The following is a 21,127-nucleotide window of genomic DNA, read 5'->3' as shown; positions in this document are numbered from 1 at the left end:
TATTCATATTCATAAAGGAAACACCTATGGGATGAGTTAACTAAATTATACATCATTTAGTAGAAAGAAATAGCAGTTGAGGTTTAATGGAAACAATATACACATGAGGCACTTGGAGGTCATTAGGGTAGAAAGCAAATGGCACCAAGCGGAAGAAGGAAAATTATGTACAGCTTATACTGCAGCTTTGAACGTGAAGGCTGCTTCTTCACCAAATGCTTTGATTTCTTAAATGAACCACAACTTTTGCAATTAAGAGAGAGAAGCTTTCAGGAAGAAAACCCTAACAACGAACTGCCCTCCCCCCCCGCAAACCCTCCTTGTATCTATCAGCGCACCAAAGGGAATGGAAGTTTTATCCAGCCAGCTGCTGGACTAACCGTACCATAAGGCATCTTGTTCAAGTTACTGTTTTGTTGCCAGCCACCACCCTCGATCTTCATTTTACTAATATGAATGTATCACTGTACTGGCTGCACACTGGCTGCCATAAGCTCTGAAAAGATTTAAAGTCTAATTTAAACCTGTGCATTATTTACACAGGAGTTCAACATTATCCTCCAGGAACACACGAACAGACCGTTCTGAAGAGAACACATCTGAAATGGAATGTTATATTCCAACACACAATATTAAGACATTCTTCAAAACACCTTTGTTTCTCTAAAGGAAACTGCATTGGTTAAGAATGTTTGGAAATAAGCTCTGGAAAAGCATCCGAGTTTTATGCCATCATTTTCTGCTGTTTACTAAACAGTTACCATAGTAGTTGTAGATTATTGTCAGAATATTGCTTGTAATCTTGCACACAGCTACTGAATCGCGTGTGCGAGCCCACAGACCCACCTGCGCATACTCAAAACTTGATTCGTGTCACAAACCAAAAGGCCGGATTCCCTCTGCACGAACATCAAAACTCCATCACTTTGCTGTGGGGAAAGAACTTCAAGGGGAAAAATAAGTAAATAAATAAACATAATAAACCCCCCAATCTTTCTTATGAACCCAGTGACAGAATGAAAAGAATTGTCACTTCATTCCTGATTTTTATGCTCTTGTGTAATAGGCCATCGTAACTGTTTTAAACCTATGAAAACATATGGTTAAAGCATTTTTATTTTCAATCAGTATTAATACTGAAACTTAAGCAGCACAATGAGATAAAGAATCACAGTAAGAGTTCAAATTACTATTTTGTAAATTCGTAACTAAAGCTTAACGTATTTTTAAGTATGAGCATAGTAAGTTAGATAAAGTAGTGCACCGATAGGCAGTTAAATTACTAGGTAATCAAACATCATGCCTGAATGCAGCTGAATGGTTTTCCCCCAGTAGATGGTGCACGAGTGCCACTATCATTTAACTTCCTCCCCCACTGTCAAAGGGAAATACTTAATTTTCACGGTAACGGAGTCTTTCAACAAGTGAGGGACTTAATATTCTGCGATGGTTTCCAAGGCTCGGGCCTCCCCTCCAAGCAACACAAAGCTCCGCTACTACACGCCTGACAAACTACAGTTCAGATGTTAAGGGCAAGGGGAGGAGTAAGGATTTGGGGAAGAAATTTCTCTTTTCCCAAATGCTTAAGAAAGTATTTCAGAAGAGACAGAACAAATGTTACTGTGCCATCAAAAACAAGAGATGCATGGACGTAACAGCCCGTTCTGGAAGGGGTTTGCTGTATGTCCACCTTCCACTACTCATCTCTTAACTGCAACAGTGGGTAAGATCCCAAACATCAGAAGAAAAAAAAAAAGTACGTGTGCGTCCTACTAAACCCAACCCTTACCTAACCGCGTTATCTTCACAGTTCTTTTAGTCGCTCTCAAACCAGGCACGCAGGCTGACGCCTCCAGCGCAAGAAGAAAAAGTGAACACAGGTCAGTTCAGTGACCCTTTTCAGATGGGCCAAGTCTTCAAAGAGGAAAGCAAAAGGTTGAAAACATTTCAGCAGCAAAGTGGCTAAATGCAAGGGGAAAATATTAACGCACGCATTCAATAAAGATATTAAAGCATATGTGTTTTGTATACAATACAGTACAGGAGCAGGAGTTTCACTATGTTGTAATAGTGCTCAGAGGAAACTGTTAAGCTCATTTCTTCCTGAAGTACGTACACAATATGATTCTACAGCATTTTCCTATACAGCCAGCAAGTTCTTTTCTTCGGTTGTTCACACCTCTCTCTTCACCTTGAATTAGGAACCTAGCACTTACAAATATTGAATTCCTCTTGTTCACTGGAAAAACATCACCTTTTTTTATCAAAGTTGTTTTTAAAGTTAACAGTCTATTCTAGGCAACCAAGTTTAGCTGAAAACGCGTGAAGCATGAAAACCAACCAGAGTAGCAGCTTTCAAATATATAAACAGTAAAAACCAAGACTGCTGCTACCATGTCGTATTCTTGGATTTAATTCATCCAATCAACTTTTAATACAAAACTAGAAGCTCTTCCGTAACTTCTACAGTTATCAATATATTTGTCTTCTTTTCAATGTGAAATAATACTTTGAGATGATCTATGTACACAAGGTGGTCAATTCAAGCTGTAATATAAATATAAATGTTTTCTTTTAAAAAGTATTTTACAGACAGATAGTGTTATATACACTTGCTCATTTTACTTCTGGGCTACAAAGGAAAATTAAGGGCACTGATACATGCAGAAGGAAAAATGACACAAAATATACTGAAGAAATGCATAGGAAGTGAGAAAAGTCAGTCATGTGCATCTTCTAAAGTCAATTGGTTTTTTTTTTTTGTTTAATAACAAAGTATAACTGAGGACAGTCTGTCCCACTCCAGCCAGCATATCGAATAGGCACCTCTGCTGATGAATTAAGTCTGGTTTTAGTGTTTTATGAATCTTTAATAAGAAGTAAATGTTTCTGACTTCATGACAGAGCAAAGCATGTAACGTTTTAAAAAATTCTCTATGGGTTAATCGGTTAATTTTTATCTGAAAGTTAAACACTTTAGCAAGTACAAAGCCATAACAAGTATCATACACGATATACCACCGTGCATACACACACACACACTCTCTCTCTCGCTCCCACCCCCATCCTCCCTCCAAATTTCCTCAATTAAGAAGTTCACTCCAGTTTTGCCTGGGCTGTAATTTATTTCTCAAGCTAAGTCTTTTGTTGTTGTTTTTGAACACAACACACAGCACTTTTGTTCTTGCCCGTTCAAATAAGAAGTTGTTGCAGTTCAAAATAATGAAAACAATTTCACTTTTGTTATTAATCTTTTGTTTTAATCATAGTACTTGATAAACAGCTGAACAGGATCCTAGTTTAACAGAAGGATAAACAAGAACACTGATGACAATTTGTTACAACTGCCTTAATGTACCTTTTGCTTAATGAACATTTGAATATGCAATAAAGTATTTTTGGAGGACACCCCAAAAGAAAACAACTTGCTGGTTGAGCAACAGAAACAACTTCCTTTTTGCTATTATGTTGAAATCAAAGTCATTTATATATAAAAATAAATGTTATGTTCTAACAAGAACATTTTAGACAATTACATCTGTGCTTAACAAAAAAATATTGGTCACTCAAGACTAGAATAATTAATATTTTAAAGGTTTTTAGATTATCAGAATGTATGGATACAACTCAACACAAACTGTAGCTGAAGGGAAACAGGACTGAAAATATCAATTTTTCCATCTGGAATAAAAATGCGACTAAATTAACTAATTAAATATTTAAAATACTACCATGGAATGTGACAGTAGATATGGTCCATACCTACTATTATCAGAGGGAAGGAAAGTTTAACATGTAATAATTCGTACCTTACACATTTAGTTAAATATAAACATTTGTTATTTATACATAAAGTCGCTTCCAAAAAACTATTAATAAGTGATTTAGTTGCACTTAAAATCAGTTTCGCTTCTCATTTGCCGAGTATTAACTTTTCTTAATCTTAAATCAACTGTCACTAGTGCACTTTTAGTTAAAATTTCCCCTCAGGTAAGTTTTAATCCTTTTAAAAGAGCCCCCTCACCTAAACCATGAATGTACAAAGTGGCAAAAGTTAATCCCTTTTAGTATAATCATAGTTTATATACTCATTTTATAGCCAATAATAAGAATAGGCTTTCCTCTGCAAAATCTCCTTCCCAACTTGCAACAAACGCCACGCGCTCGAAGGAAATAGTTAGGCATGGCTAGCACTTGTAAAATGCCAAGGTCTGACAAGTCTTGTTGCTTCCTCCACATCAAGCATCTCTTACATGAAAGAAGATTCCCTTCGGCTTGCCAAAAAGCTTCCACAAATCCAAGTTAGATGCTTCCTGGAAACAAAGATTTTTTCAGCTCTGTTTGGCACGCGACCGACTCATCCCGCAGCTTTATGCTTTCCTCCACAGCACCCACACACCTCACCACAGTGATGGCATGCTCGCAAGGGGAGGTAGCAGCACATACACGGTGCAATGAACGAGAGTGCCACCAGCGCTAACCAGCGTAAGCAGAACTTGTCATCGCTAGTGTCACACGAGCAAGGATCAGAGAAATCTCCTTCAGAGTCTGACATGCAGTGATACAGCATGCTCTCTGCGCAAAGCATGCAACTAACTTGGTAGATACATCTTTTAATAGGATCTGGCGCATCTTGACATTTTCCTCTGCCATTATCTTCGTGATTAAACCTTTCCTGGCAGTATATACAGCGGGAACGCTCACCATCCTCTTTTCTTCTTTTGGAGTTTTTAAATTTTGATGAGGAAGGCTGAGTTTTAAATACCACAGAACTCTTTGAGTCTTTCAGGGAATTCAACTTAGTTCCATCCCCACACGGGTATAAATAGTCAGATTTTTTACTGTCTGATTTAGAAAATGGTATATTTGAGTCTGCGTCATCCCTCTCCAGGTCGTTCTTCCACATGTCAGGATGCCTGTAGTCTGCATAACGACGTATCAAAATGTCACGAGGGTTTATTCTAACGATTTCATCTTCATCCTGAAAACTAACGTGTCTGATTGACTTCAGCGGGACCTGAAATGGCAAAGCAAGAGAAGTTTACTATAGCGAAGTCCCAAATTTATGGCCAGAATGTAAAACTTAGATTAAAAAAATTAAAACACACCTTTTTTTTCCTTGCTACCTGAAGATAAAAACTTCAGCTTATTTTCTCACTAGTACAATTTACCGACTTCCCCACAATAATGAACCTTTTGCCTGATATTAAACCCATAAGCTTTAGTATTCTTTCCTGACTTTTTAGTACCTCATAACAGCTTTGGATATTTTGGTATCCACATAAAACTTGATACTGCTCTTTGAATTATGCTCAAAATTCAGGTTTTTAAGATGTTAAAATAGCAACTAATTCCAGAGATCAATTACACCTTATGTGAATTTGCTGATTTCATAGAATCATAGAACCATAGGGTTGGAAGGGACACCTGGAGATCATCTGGCAGGGTCACCTTAGAGCAGGTTGCACAGGAACACGTCCAGGTGGGTTTTGAATGTCTCCAGAGTTGGAGACTCCACCACCTCTCTGGGCAGCTTGTTCCCATGCTCTGCCACCCTCAAAGTAAAGAAGTTCCTCCTCATGTTTAGGTGGAACTTCCTATGCTCAAGTTTGTGCCCGTTACCTATTGTCCTGTCCCTGGGCACCACTGAAAAGAGCCTGGCCCCATCCTCCTGACACCCACCCCTTTAGTATAAGTGTTGATAAGATCTCCCCTCAGCAATCTTTTTTCCAGACTGAAGAGACCCAAATCCCTCAGCCTTTCTTCATAAGAGAGGTGTTCCAGTCCCCTAATCATCTTGGTAGCCCTTTGCTGCACCCTCTCCAGCAGTTCCCTGTCCCTCTTGAACCAGGGAGCCCAGAACTGGACACAGTACTCCAGGTGCGGCCTCACCAGGGCAGACTAGAGGGGGAGGATGACCTCCCTTGATCTGCTTGACACACTCTTCTTGATGCACCCAAGGATGCCATTGGCCTTTTTGGCCACAAGGGCACATTGCTGGCTCATGGTCATCCTGTTGTCCACCAGGACTCCCAGCTCTCTTTCCACAGAGCTGCTCTCCAGCAGGTCAGCCCCCAACCTGTACTGGTGCGTGGGGTTATTCCTCCCCAGGTGCAGCACCCTACACTTGTCCTTGTTGAATTTCATAAGGTTCCTCTCTGCCCAAATCTCCAACCTGTCCAGGTCTCTCTGTATGGCGGCACAGCCTTCCGGTGTGTCAGCCACCCCTCCCAGCTTTGTCTCATCGGCAAACTTGCTGAGGGTGCACCCTATCCCCTCGTCCAGGTCATTGATGAATATATTGAAGAAGACTGGACCCAGTACTGACCTCTGGGGAACACCACTCGTCACTGACCTCCAACTGACCTCTGTGCCCCTAATCACAACCCTCTGAGCTCTGCCTTTCAACCAGTTATCTATCCACCTTACTGTCCATTCATCTAACCCACTCTTCCTAAGCTTCCCTATGAGGATGCTGTGGGAGACCATGTCAAACGCCTTGCTTAAGTCAAGGTAGACCACATCTACTACCTTCCCCTCTTCTATCCATCCAGTCATGCCATCATAGAAGGCTGTCAGATTAGTCAGACATTTCATGTCAGTGATGATCCACTGCTGTAGGATTAACACCCTGATACACTCAGAGTTACTCGTATTATCGAGGAGAAGCTTTCCTTTATTCCTGATCTAAGTTTTCAAACTCCCTCCACTTTTGCAGCAAGAGTATTGAATACTGGTTACTTATTCTCAAAGCTGTATTCCAGATAAAGATTTTGCTACATGAAGAATACTACTCAGTAGCATCATCAATCAATAACAGTGGCTTCTAAATATATCTCCCCTTAGCTAATATACAGTACTTAAATCGATTAGTTTAGGACACCAGCAGGCAAACACCTAAGTACTTTTTAAATTCTCAACTTGTAACGAACTGACCATAATTCAAGACTTTTTACCTCAAAAGACAAGTAAGAAGGAACATGCTAAACACACAAAAGAAAGAGCAGAGAGATAAGACAGAGTTCTTGTTTATTCTGCCTTATGACGAAAGGGCATGGGGGCATGAAAAAGCTGTTGAAGGTGGCAAATCTGAATCACTGGAAACAAAATACCGCAGACCTTAGATATAAGTGTAAGAGTGGACTGCCACTAAATGCCACTGAAATCACATTACAAGTGGCTTTCAAGAAAAGGTGCAAACAACGACAGGATAAAAATTTAGCACATGTGTATGGAAGGAGCTCCTGAAAATAGCAGATAGTGCAGCAAAAAAGCAAAAGTCTCAGTATGTCCCAGTATTCCTGCCTTACAGACAGGCAATTATTTTCCTACACTGTAGGGCTATTATAATCGGAGCCAGAATATAAGCGAGCTTCAAGTCAAATTCCGCCTTTTTCTCCTGTCAAGTGCACACACAGACTGCAAACCATCTCACAGAAAAGACTGAAAAATATCACTCCCATACCCATTAGCATTACAAATTCTTCCAGGATCATGAATTATTTGGGAATGCAACTTCGGCATCAGGATCGCTGCTTTGAGAGTGTTTACCTTATTAGCACAGATCAAATTAATGAGAATTAATGTGTCACCATTCTATAGTCTAGGACAACAGTTGAACTGTATGTTCCTAATCCGTTGCAGCGTGTAACAACAAACTACTAAAGATGGTGTTTTAAGTTAACAGACTTCTGTCCCACTTTGCACGTGTCTGTGCCCCTACCACACTAAAGCCTGCATGCCCTGGTTTTAGGGTAGGAGGCAGAGGAGGGAAAAGGGAAGGCAGCTGGGAAAGAGGAAGGAATTGCTTCTTAAAATATGCCAGCTTCTCATTATGTAAGAATATCTGTAGCCTGCTCTAACCATCACTTCCCTGCTTGATAATCCTTGCGTGATATATTTTAAGTACAGAAGTGTAATTAGAGCTGCTTTGCCTTGGGAGCTTCAACTGGAGTATGCTAACAACAGTAATTTTTTTTTCTTGGCTCCAAGCCATGTAGTTGGACTTCCACAAGGTCTTGAGGATACAGGGTGAAGAAAGGTTATATCCTATTCAGCTACCATCACTGCTTTTCCATACTTCCCAAGGCTCCGATGCAAGCACTCAGGCCTCCCCTTTGCTTACAAAAGCAGAATGCTTCTCAACTCTATTCTGTTCTTAAAGAAGAGAAAGAGCCTATTGTTTTAGCATCAGTAACTAGCTATGGCTAATTGGCTTTTTTGAACAGTTAACAGGGTAAATTTATTTAAGGGAAAAAGCAACAAAAATGTCAATTCCGTATGTTACAGGCATAAAGGATCCTTACCCCACTGTCCACACAGAATATTATGCATGCATTTAAGACATTAAATAAAACCCATTGTTTAAAAGAAAACAACCCCAAAACCTCAAACGAAAAAAACACCCTCGACCTCCCATTAGCCAGACAGCTAATAGCCGTTAAAGATCACTACAAATACTAACAACTACAAAATCTGAGCTCTTCTCAGTCTTTGAAGGCTTGTTATTTGTTTGAGTGGAACACACCACATACATAGAATCCATTTCTTTTTTCAAGTCCTCAGCCAAACACCTACTAAAACGCTTAAGGTCTGACATGTTACAAACAAGGCAGCATTATGTTCTTTATGCAATTGATGTTAAGAAATAGTTTTTTAAGAAAGTACATGGGAAATGCTGAAAAACAAGCAAACAGGAGAGATGTTGGAAAAGCTTTATTTATAAAGTGCCTACATATTGGGCGTTTAATGGGACCTATACGAAAGCATGAGGTACGTGAAACCTTAAGAACAACACACAATCCAGATTCAGTTAGGTACAAATACTAGTAAAATTCAATGAGAATAACGCACTTAGTCCTTGAGCCATTCAAAATCACAACTCAGTGCCATCTCTGTGGAACAGCTAAAGCAGGAAAGGAGGAAGAATATTCAGCAAACTCAAATTCCAGAGAGAATCTCATTATGAACATAATTAGCCAACTGGAAATTAAGCAGAAAATTTTTGTTGACATGGCTGAACTCGCTAGTGTTACACCTTACTTGAAGGGGGCACCTTTAGACAGGACAAGGACACCTGCTTGCTACTGTAGCCTTCACTGTTTCTGCTCAAACAGACCTGCCTGACTTTGCTCAGCTTGCAGCTCCACCATAGGAGGACACCAGCAGCGGAATGTATCACCGCAAAGTACTAAATTTAAGTACACATTTGGTGTATCAGGAGCTGAAGAACTGAGTGACTTGGGTATTTTTTAGTAACAAAGTATTACAGGTAAAGATCCGAGCTGTCATTAATCACTTCAGTTTGAGCACCTACTTCTTGAGCTGTTCAACTTGTAAGCAGAGTAAGAGTGTTCAAACTTATTTATACGAAATTGAAACAAAATAGGTATTTACCTCAAGATCTGCCGTGCCACATGGTCACATACATGGAGTTCAGCAGAGACAGTGCAGTGTGAGCACATACCGAAAGTGAGATTTTGTTGACTTGCCTACATTCTAAATGTGTGCACCACAGGACCATGCAAAAAGCATGGAGTGTCAGATGCAGGTGGTGCATGAGATGATGATGACCATGCATGGTGATATGAGAAAAATATCTTAAAGAATATCTCCTTAAATTTCCATGGTATCTCCCATAACTTCAGTCTACAAGAAGTGAATTCTAGCACTGTCATTTCTAAGAAATTCCTATTTAATGTCTATCAGACAGGCACTACTCAGTGTACTACAGCTTAAACTATAATTTTCTCAGTAGCCAATTCTGTATGTGCTCTTAAAACATAAAGGTATTTTTAGGCTACGGCACTTTTCTTTACAACTCAAGGAAGAGTAAGAGCACAGACATCAGTGGTTACTGTAGCTGTTGAGCGTTAGCTGCAATAACCTAATCACCCATCTATTCTATTCTAATAAATTTTTAAATTCTCTTTGCAAGTAAATGGGAGAAGGAAAAAATATGAGGTGACCTATACAAAGAGATAATTGGAGCAAATCAATGATTAAAAATCAGCAGTTCATAATTTCAAGCTCTTTAGTTAGTTCTCCAGATAACAGTTTCTTTTGCCCAATAAAGCAGTTAGAAAGCAGCTGATACAAGACTTTAATACAATCCTATCTTTCTTTGCAAGCATGACTGAGGGTATTAAGAAGATTTATTTCAAGGAGCAGAAATATTTTCTGATGATGTGTTCACAACTACTTGAACTTGCATTCAGCTTTGACTTCTGTTATTATGCTTATTCTAAAAAGCTTCCCATGTGTTTCCTTCTAGGGGTAACACCCTCAAATTATTATCCAACTCTCTATTAAGTCTACTTCTACAGTCTACAAAAAATTGTCAGTTCTTTGAGGCTTAGAAAAAAGAAAAATGTATACTGTTAAAAGAAAAGCTGACATTGCCTTTCCAATGTTGTACGTTTCCATTGCTTTGCTAATGTTGTATAAATATGACCTTTTATAAAAAAAATGTCTGTATATCAGCCTTCCTCACATTAGTGTTTTTTTTTTTTTTTTTTTTTTTTTTTTCCCTGTTTTAGTCTGTTTACCAATAGGTTAATACTTTTCATGCATAACAGATAAAGTGTTTTCCTTTCTGGACCGAAATAGAATATTTTAGTCTAAATAGGCAGTTAGAAAGCATAAACAATGTTTCACTAAAAATATTTAGCAAAAGTGCCCTACTGTGTAATTCATCCAAGATAGTAATTTTAAAGATACTTTTCAATATTTCTAATTGAAACAATATTAGTATACATGTAACCAGACTGAGCTCAAGGCCAATTAACATTTTCTGAACAAATTTGAACAGCTTTTTAAGGCTGCAGATACAGCGGTCTGTAATACAGAAATCTGACTTCAAAGAAACTGGAAGATTTATTCACGTAGTCCACTGCACTACAAGCATAGGTAAATACCTTCACAAAGCTTTACCTCTGCCACAATAATGCCGTAATAATTCATCTGCAAAGCTTACACCGATCATTTCAAGAAGTTGAGAGTGTAATACTACATACAGGGACTTAGAATGAAAGTGCTTTCTTGTCAGAAACTCCACACTGTGCCATTAATGCAGTAAGCAAAGCAAGAACTGCTTCTTTTGCCGATAGTCTTACCTGGTTAGGTTGGCTAGGGAAACAGGCTCTCCTGGTGTTGAAATCCTCAAATGCTGAAGGCCTTAAATTTGCACCGTTGTAAGGTTCACTGGTTACTACAGTTTCGTGTTGGAAAAGGTGATCTTTCATTAAAGAACCTGATGTATTTTCTTGAGTAGTCTAGAATACATAAAAACTCCCTTGAAATGGTTTTGCATTTACACAAAAACCACACCAAACCCACCGAGTTGATACATAAATGCACAAATATTCTACATAACGTGTAAGAAGCACCTATAAAAGCAAGTATTTTGAAATACACATTTTTAAAATACTTTTAAGTATGCAAGTATTTTCTTTACTGTGAGTCAAAATAAGAGTTCCTTCTCTGCAGAGCGTACGCAACTTGGGCATTAGAGATACGTGCCCTTAACTCAGTTGCCAAATCAGACTGAGGAACTTCTTTAAGGAAGGAGAGATTAACCCAGTCTCTGAGATTATGCCTTCTCTACCTACCCACGAGGCTGCCAGTATTTACAAATATACAACCGGAGGAAAAAAATATATTCTGAGACTACTAAGGCAAGAGCTAGTCAGACATTTTAATATATTAGAAACAAAATCAGCCAGAAAGGAACAGAAAGTCAGTTTTAACATATACTGTCTCAATTAAAATATCTAATTACAGCAAGTGTATATTAAACAACTAATGACTGTCTTTTTGAAATCAAGGCTGTATCAGGCAATTTGATATAAAAATGAGACCATGTGGCAACATATAATGAGATATCTGCAGGACGTGTGCCACTCGGAATAAGGAAGAGGAAGTATGTTTGGGTGGAATATTGGCTTGTGAGATGATCCAATTTCTGGAAAGAACAGAAAAAACAAACAGTTCGCATTCTTTAGCTTAACTGACTGGGATATACTTAGGATACAGTAGAGCATATTGATACAAAACCCATTGGAGTGCCAAAATATGTACTGTAGAATGTTTTGTTTGTATTGAGAGACGCTGTAAAGTTAACTGGCTGTCATCATCTGATAGCACTGAGGAAATTCTGGCATCAGCGCTGGATTCCAGCAATTAGAATGTTTCAGCCTTATTATAAGGATTTGTATACATCAAGAAATCATGAAGGGGGAAACAATAAAAATACTGCAGAAAACTACTGAGGCAGAGGCAAACCTGAAGTTTCGGCAGGTTAAGTACGAACATTGAATCATTAGTTTTCAGTTACCAAAATACTTAAGGAACTTATTCTGGGATTACATTAGCACCTCACGTACATAAAAGCTTAATGCATCAAGTTCTAAGACATCTAGATAAAGTGGAAGTAGCTGTTCTGTAATTGATCCTTCGGAGAAAGAAAATCATCACCTCACTAAGAATTTATATATGGTTCAGAAGCACTCTGAATGGAAAAACATTAAAATTAGGAATTAATCAATTATTAGCTTTTAATTAATACTAGAGAGCATACACCCCATGAAAGACGATAGTTCAATCACATTGAAGTTCCACTGAAGAACTTTGAAGACTGGCAAAACTCCATAAAGAAGTACTTTTTTCAGATCCTGGAGCATGCCAACTCCACTAAGCAATCGACCCTGTTGTTGTCAAAATTAAATTTTCTGGCCAAACACTGTTGGGAAAGGAGTACAAAAGAAATGTTCAAACAAACAGCGAGAGTTAGATTTCATGGATGCATACTTATTTTAAGAGCAAAAAGCAACAAATATTAGTGCAATATCGCACATCTTCCTAGCAGGAGGTACTCCTGCAGATACATTGCCCAGTGACATAAAAAGCTTCCAAAACACTGGTTCAAACCACAGGAGAGCTGCATTCAGAATGAGGAAGAAATGCTTACAACTATTTTTGGTTTGAGCAACGTTATAAACACTTACAAGCAGAAACTATTTAAGCTAGGAACATACTATAACAGCTAGAAGCCATTTTACAGGAACCACAGTGATAAGCGCTATCTAAACCTCTCCCCACCCCCCCGCAGCCCCCCTAGCTATTATCAATGTGAGTGGTGCAGGGAGAAGGATGAGAGCTGCAAAAACTACTGCCTCCTTCCTTCCCAGGGAAAAAACCACATACTACCCACAAGCCAGTCTTTATCCCTGGGTGAGATTTGCAACAGCCTGCATTATTTCCTGTCCCTACAGGTGATTCACACCTTTTATTCTTCGGAAATAAACTACCTACGCTATAGAGCCAAAAAAGGACACAGGGACGCGCTCAGACAGACACACACGCTCCCCTTGGCAGTCAAGAAGGGCTCCATCTAATAAAGGATGCAGGCACTGATCATCTATTGCAGTGCTAACTAGCAGCGCCAGACCCTGATGTATGAAATACAAACCTTAATCTTAAAGCAAGCCTTTGTGCCCTACACGCGGCAATTATAAAGGAATGCTTTTTATAAAATTCCAACACAGACACCGCAATTCAAGCTAATTGACTTCCAGGGACAAATTTGGGGGTGGCGGGAGACAGAGAAAGGCATCTGACCTTTGTAAGGCGAGAACTCATGAGACTGCTGTTGGGAAAGCACACCGCTCAGCCTACCAACCTAGGCACTACAGGTGAAGCGGACACAGCCTGGTATTATTTCTGGTATTTATGAAAAATGAAAAGCGATCGAGTCAGTATTGGTCTTTCTTAGCCTGTAAATATCTACTACGCACAACTACAGAAATGCCAGATGAACATCCCGAACTCTGTGTTTTTAATTAAACTGATAGTTTTGACCCAGCCGAACCACGTTTATTAGTATCAAAAAAGGCTTTCTTTGGATGACACTTCCCGCTCCAATGCGACGTTTTATGACAAGGTCATAAACACCTGAAACCCCACATTTATAATGGAAACACTGACAACCTGAAGGGAGAGGCCCTAGAAACAAAAATGCTATTGTATTGAAAATGCATTTAAGTAAAAAGCAAACACGTGAAGTTTTCCACAAGAACTAAGCTTGGTATATTAAATATACCGAATATTACCCACAAACACAGATGCACACATTCCCCTTTTCTACTGTCCAAAGCAATTACACCGCCCACATTCAATATCCTTTAACCACAGCCTGCAAAGTACAGTACTGGCATAGGTTATTCAGTATCATCTGTAAAGTAACCTACGCCAGTTTTTAATGCACAACGGAAATCTGGTTTGCTCCCAGCTGCTGGTATAATAATTACTGTCCTATGGTTGCTAAGAGATACCCTGAATTTTTTTCCAAGACTACTAAAACATTTCTGTGCGCGCAGGCAAAAGGATGCCGGGTAAAGCAATAAAATGACTCCAGCTGTAGCTCTCCAGCAGAATTCAAAGCCAGATGACAGCTGTAGAGAAAATGAAAACCAGACTGAGCTTCTCTTCTTCTTCAAATTTTCTCTCCTTACTTCTCCCAGTTTGCCAGAGTTAAGGCTGGGAGAGAATTCAACATTGTTCTGCAAACATTGTTAAAAATGTTCTGCTCTAAGTAAGTTTAATGATTACACAGAAGGATGGATGAGAGACCACATTTCCATTGCATCCCAGTTCTTGTATTTACTTCCCACGAGGCCGGAAAATCTGCTGTTTGATGCTAACCAACACAAGCAGCATTTAAATGTTTTTTTCCTTAATTTTTTAATTGTGAATAAATGATACAGGTTTCAAAAACATCTGAATAACTTCCTTCTGCTTTAGCTATTTTTAAGACTGATGGAGCAACTATTTTCATGCTTGGCAAAGAAACTCTATTACAATCAGGTATGTATTTCTGACATGAACTGAAATATTACCTAGATTACTCTGAATGCTTTATACAGTTTAAAGTAAAAAAAAATAAGGCATTTAACATGCCTCTTTCTTCCAAGGCTGTACTACTTGAATGTATAAAGCATATTAGAAGTTTTTAGAGATTCCAAGGAAGGAACTAATAAATTAAAACACAAAGCATAACTGAGGAAATAAGAGAAAGATGGAGATGTAAAAAGGCTGTTAGGGATACTGGTGAGAAAAAAATTTATAATTTCCTCCGCTTTTCTGAATGCTACTCCACCAAAAAAAAAAAAGAGTAATAAACCCAAATAATTTTGGCACAATATATTACTAGATTTATTTTAAATGGATAATATAAATTAGTATTACGTTGAGTTCTAGCAACTTCACTTCACCTAGACAATTTATTAAGTGCACTAAATAGTGCTGCTCTTTAGTGATTTATCATGTAGTGTTTTCTTCTCCACAAAAACAACACAGCGTCAAGGGTAAATCACTTCACATTTCCTTACAAATCATAATGTCGAGTTATTTTTATAATATAAAAATTCTGCGAACCTTTTGTTATAGACAAAATAAATTGAATGGTCACTAAATAGTGCATTTACAAAGAGTTCACTAAATAGCATAATTACAACAGGCACATGAACCACTTACGTCCTCCTTGCCTGCTCAAGGACCACTTAAGATGCATGTACATTGCAGGCCTTTTCCCCTTCGTATTGACAAAAAGCCCAACATACCTATTTCTGAAAGAACAAGCCAAACTTTTTTTCTGCTTATAATTTACCAGTCTACAGTTTTCTTCTGCCAGTAGTAAGAAACTCAAAGAGCATAAGTGCTCCATTTCTTATTATTTCAAAACTGTTAAAATGTGTTGGTAGCCTATAAATAACACCAGTATGGCTGAATCAACAAAACCTGAGAGAAATGACGACTCATCTGCTCTATTTTTCAGTACTTAAGAGCAAGACGTTCACACGTCAGTACCCCAAACCCACATAAAAATACTTTCAAATGCATGAGCTCTAGATTTCATTTAGTTAGATTGACTTCTGAGAAAAAAAAATATTCTGATTTTTACATTTTTTCAGTTAAGCTAGGTAAGTTCTAGAGCAAGAACTACATTTGGTAGAGGCAAAGAATCTGAACCAACCTTTGAACAAACAAAAAACTGACTTAGACAAGCTGCCTGTCTACTGCATTCAAAATGCCTGGTTTTATACCAAAAAATCCAAACTTCCTACCAAAACAAATTCCAGGGTGTATTTCCATATCAGTATATATACATTCTCAGGATCCATTTACAAACATTACAGGAAGTCAGATAGCTCAGCATTAACTCATTGGTGTATTTCTATTTGAAATTAATCTAGTAAGACTAAGGCTTATTTAATGATACAAACAATTCGCACACGTTATGTTCCTTAAACAACTAAGAGTAGTTGTAACCAGTTAAGCAACCTTTACAAGCAAGTAGGAACACCCTTAAGTGATTATATTTTTTAATACTAAGATTTAAACATTATTTGTGAACAAATCTGAAGATCATCTTAAGACGTTATAATGAAGTTACGTCTTCTTAAAATGATAAATTTGATCTTCAGTAAGAAGAATGCCTTCTCTGTGAGATTTTATTTAAAGAATGTTAAAAAAAAAAAAATATCTAGTGACCCAAGTGTCCTGGTTTCAGCTGGGATAGAGTTAATTTTCTTTCAGATAGCTGCAGTGCTTTGGATTTAGTATGGGAATAATGTTGATGATACATATTCTTTCAGTTGATGCTAAGTAATGTTTACATTAGCCAAGGACTTTTTCAGCTTCCCATAGAAGCTGAGAGGGAGACAGACAGGACAAGGTGGCCAAAGGAATATTCCATGCCACAGACGCCATGCTCAGTATATAAATGGGGGTTGGCCAGGGGCAGGGATCTGTGGTGGCTGCTTGGTACAGGCTGCACAACCGATCATCGGGTGGTGAGAACAACCTGTGTCCTATCACTTTATTTTGTATATTCTTTTCCTATTATTATTATTGTTGTTGTTTTTCTTTTCCATTATTGTTTGAATTAACTGTCTTTATCTCAATCCACCAGGGTTTTTTTTGCGTCTGCTTTTCTCCCTCTTCTCCCTCCCCTGCTGGGGGTGGTGGTGAGAAGGTGGCTGCGTGGTCCCACTTGCTGGCTGGGGTTAAACCATGACACCAAGATACAATACAGCAAGCGAAATGCTGGCCTGGAAAGCATAAGATAAGAGTCCCATTTTTGGATTTGCATTTAAGAGTTGCACATACAAGTTTTGGACAGCCCCTATTTCTGCTTTCTGCATCGATAAAACGTGCTAATACATACTACAAGCAGGCACTGAGGTTTAACAGCAGCGCCACTGATGAGATCAGAAGGCTGCGTGCTTTGATCTTCTTTGGATCATTTTAGTTGCTCTCTGTTGCACCGAATATAACTGGCCAGTAAAATAACTTATGCAGCATGTTTTGCTTTCTTCATCACTAATCATCTTAATTTTTAAAAAAACACTGTTAATGAAATTTATGTACGAACTACATGCTATATTCATACTTCAAATACGCACTAAATACAGGATTCCTGCTGTGTAAGGAGACTAAAACAGCACAGGCAAAGCACCTTGACAGCAGATGATACAACTGACAAACACCTATTAACATTAATATTTTCAGTCGTACCTTGATGACATCCTGGGGACTTTACCTACCATACTAACTAATGAAGAAAGAAATGAAACTGAAGAATACCAATACACCTGACGGTTACTACAGGGTATAGACAAAAATATAAGTGCATTAACAAACATGCTATGAAAAGTGTCATGGTTTAGGCTGGGCTGGCCACTCAAACCAGGCCAAAAGTAAGTGTGAAATAACCCTTTTCTCGTTTTGATATTCTGCTATTTTAGAAACAATTTATGACTACTTAATGTTTTTAATTAAATGGAGGAGCTCCACTGCTTGATCTTCTGTACTCCATTCCTTAGAGGTTACAAATTACAATTCTGGAAGATTGTTCTGATGAAAAACAAACATCCCGTTGCCTTCCTATCTAAGTGTCAACCTGCTCTTTAACACTCTATCCACACTCTAAAATGCCCGTGTATAGATATACTCCAAAACTTACTCAAAAACACTATTAGAGACTTGGGAAAACAGCTTATAGAATAAATATGGGAAAAAAATACCATTAGGGCCTTTTAAAGTATAGCAGGGTAGGAAGAAGGGGAAAAAAGTCAACATGACTCTTCAAATACGTAATATGTTATCTTTGAACAAAATTGTCTTAGCAGTCTTTCATGTTAAAAAAACCCCAACAACTGGGGTATCAAGTTCCACTTACAACAGGGGGAAGGAATTAATCATCTGGAGGAGAATGCACACTATTTGGTATTTCCAAGATACTCTTGATGACTAGACCTGGTGCCTGTAACTAAAATGCTGTAGCCTTTCTACACTGACATTCATAACCCTGCAATTACGGCTTCGTTAGTGATACATAAACCTGATTTAGATGAAGCCTAGCTAAACCAGGGCAGTTTCAGCCTTCCCTGCAGTTCTTTTATTTTGCCCATTCTGGTATTGTTATCGATAGTCAATTCTCGTATCGTTTATTTTACTTTGATATGCAGAGATATGGTAAGAGACTGGCTAGCTTTTCTGCCTCTAGAAATCAGGTAATTCTTGCCATCTGTCCACAGCACGAGTCCACAATTAAGCAATGTGTGTAGTGGTGAAATCATGAAATATGTTTTCCTGTCTGGAACGTAACAGATAATTCTACCAGCAGTTTGCACCAAACAGGATTGTTTGTACCTGTAAGTTATATATAGAGAGAGGTTTTTTAAAAATATATGTATTTATTTTTAAGAATATATATGTATTTATTTTTTAAAATATATATAAAGTAAATCTACATCATCTATTTACATATCTAAATATTTCTACATTTACATCCATATAGAATAGATGATGTAAATACACTTTTCTCCACTTTCCCAATAACAAACTTTGTAAATATAAAGAATCATAGATATTTGCTTCAATTTTGGCATCCTTATATAGAAATGTAATAACTAGGCAGCATAATCAAGAGGTAATTAGTTTCCTCTAATCTCATTAGGCCTGTAGAAATTGCTCAATTATTAATCCTTGCAACAAAGCGTGTTTAAACAAGTCTTTTAAAAGCTGATTAAGGACTGCATTAACTTTGGCACACATTTCCTCCACCCTGTCAAAATCTCATTCCTATTTTAAATCCACAATATCTAATATTTATAGCAATTTTACTTTAAAGTGCCTTAAAATAAAGCACTGCAAATAAAGAACAACAGGTGGTTGCACGGCCAACACTTACACAGAGATACATTTCTTCTACCATAAACCGGAAAGAAATCAGGAGACTCTTCTGCATTGCCACTGCATTGCAGTATCCTTTGTAGATACTTGACTCTCTGTCTCCTGTCATGATTTGATTCTTACCCATATCTTCAAAGCAGGCTGCTAATTTTCTTGATTTTGTGTTGCAGAGGTTCTACACTGCACCTATCTACACTGATAAAGAATTTAGTATTGCGTAAGTGACAAAACTCTTTCCCTCAAGAAACCACTTAGGAATACTATCAGTTTTCTGAATAGTCACTAAGACCCCTGACTCAACTTCTTTCTGTATCAGCTTCATATTAATTTAAATATCTGCACTCTGAAAACTGAACGTATGTGTGAATAAAGCCAAGACTTTCCTCTGAAACTGTAAATAAGAAAGATGACAAGCACACATAGACACAAGTAGGTTTTTACTCAGTCATATTACAGCTATTTACCGTATATATGTATCCATAATATTTGTTTATACTGGCTTTTTAATTACATGGATTCTTGGACATTACCAGGCAGTGCTCCACATCAGTGTTACAGTACTTGATATGGTATTCGTGTAAAGCATTATAACTCTGAAGCACAGTACGAGATAAGTTTTTACCTCTTATGCCATTATGACCTATAGAAATTGAACGGTGCAAATATGGATCGATAAAAATTTGAATCTCAACAAGTGACTGCTTTATCTTCAGTGTGTTTTTAAAAATGAGCTGAACTTCTGTCCTTGTTCGGACTAGGTACTTCTAACAGTTATCTCAGCATCTTTTCAACTCTAACCATACAATGTTAGAATTGTCTATCACTGCAGAGTGAAATCTAGGAAGACAAATAAATAGAATACGCATGTAAAAGGAGAGGATTCCTGACCCCTCTTTTTTTTTTTCCTCCCTCAGAAGAATGTTTCCTGTTCCCATGAGTTCAAAGAGGACACAGAACCTAGAACAGATATTGTAAACTTAAAAATTAAACTCTGAATGGTTAATCATCCTATTGATTAAATATTGACTACTCAGTTTAGGACAGACAATACTGTAAATCCTCTAGATAACTGTTCTGGAACTTATTTCACTGAACTGAATTTTGCTATTGCTCTTATTTTCCTTATTCTCATTAATGAAGACAAAAATTGTTCAACGAATTTCTTCAAAAAATAACTGCACAATTAATTTAATAATTTAAATACTCACTTGAAAGCAGTCTTCTGCCACTTCAACATCATTTTGGGAGGGTGGATAACCTAAAGTAAAAAAAACAAACCAAAATAGACAAGGTTATTTTCTTTTTTTTATGGTTTACTGCTGCTAGTAGTCCACACCATCCTTCAATATTGAGCTACGATGATATAAATATGCTTGTTTACTTTTTTAACCAGTAGATCACTGTATTTCAAGTTGATTTTAATAAATACCATTCATTTCTACATTCTGTATTTTATATACCGAGTATTCCTAGCCACACTCCTCTCTCTTGCTCACACCTTTCTTGCAAAAACTTTTTCAAAGTGTCATCAGAAGTCAGAAGCAAGGGAGTATATTCTTGTTAATGTAGCGTTTTGAAAATTAAAGGTAGATACATTTGGTTGGCATGAATGCACACTGTGCTATATTTTGCTATAAATCAGCAGAAATTGGAACTGTGAGACCCTAAGAGAGACAAGAACTCATATGTTGTCTAATTATTTCTCTTGCAGGGATATGGATGACATCAGCACAATTCAAAAGAAGTCATTCTAGTATGCCAAAAAGCATTTCCCTTCAGAAACCTGTTTCTCCCTTTGCTAACACTGTAACACACATTCAATCCCTAAAGTTACAGCACAGAATATTTTGTTTCAATTTCTCCCTTTGAGTTA

At 37.8% G+C, this 21,127-nt stretch overlaps 1 protein-coding gene across 1 annotated transcript in view; it reads right to left on the bottom strand.

Moving 5' to 3' along the window:
• Positions 1 to 325: 325 nt before the first annotated feature.
• SPRED1 (sprouty related EVH1 domain containing 1) overlaps positions 326 to 21,127 on the bottom strand; it is a 62,749-nt gene continuing 41,947 nt past the window's right edge. Inside the window, exons 4-6 of the mRNA XM_054200003.1 lie at positions 20,463 to 20,512; positions 11,115 to 11,273; positions 326 to 5,017 (exon numbers count right to left, since the gene is read on the bottom strand). Of these exons, the coding sequence (XP_054055978.1) occupies positions 4,358 to 5,017; positions 11,115 to 11,273; positions 20,463 to 20,512 (869 nt within the window). The 3' untranslated portion in view covers positions 326 to 4,357. The remainder of the gene's footprint in view (positions 5,018 to 11,114; positions 11,274 to 20,462; positions 20,513 to 21,127) is intronic.

The sequence above is a fragment of the Rissa tridactyla genome, chromosome 4 (genome assembly GCF_028500815.1).
Source record: "Rissa tridactyla isolate bRisTri1 chromosome 4, bRisTri1.patW.cur.20221130, whole genome shotgun sequence".
Taxonomy (NCBI): domain Eukaryota; kingdom Metazoa; phylum Chordata; class Aves; order Charadriiformes; family Laridae; genus Rissa; species Rissa tridactyla.
The sequence above is the reverse complement of the archived record's forward strand: the minus strand, read 5'-3'. Positions and strand labels throughout refer to the sequence as shown.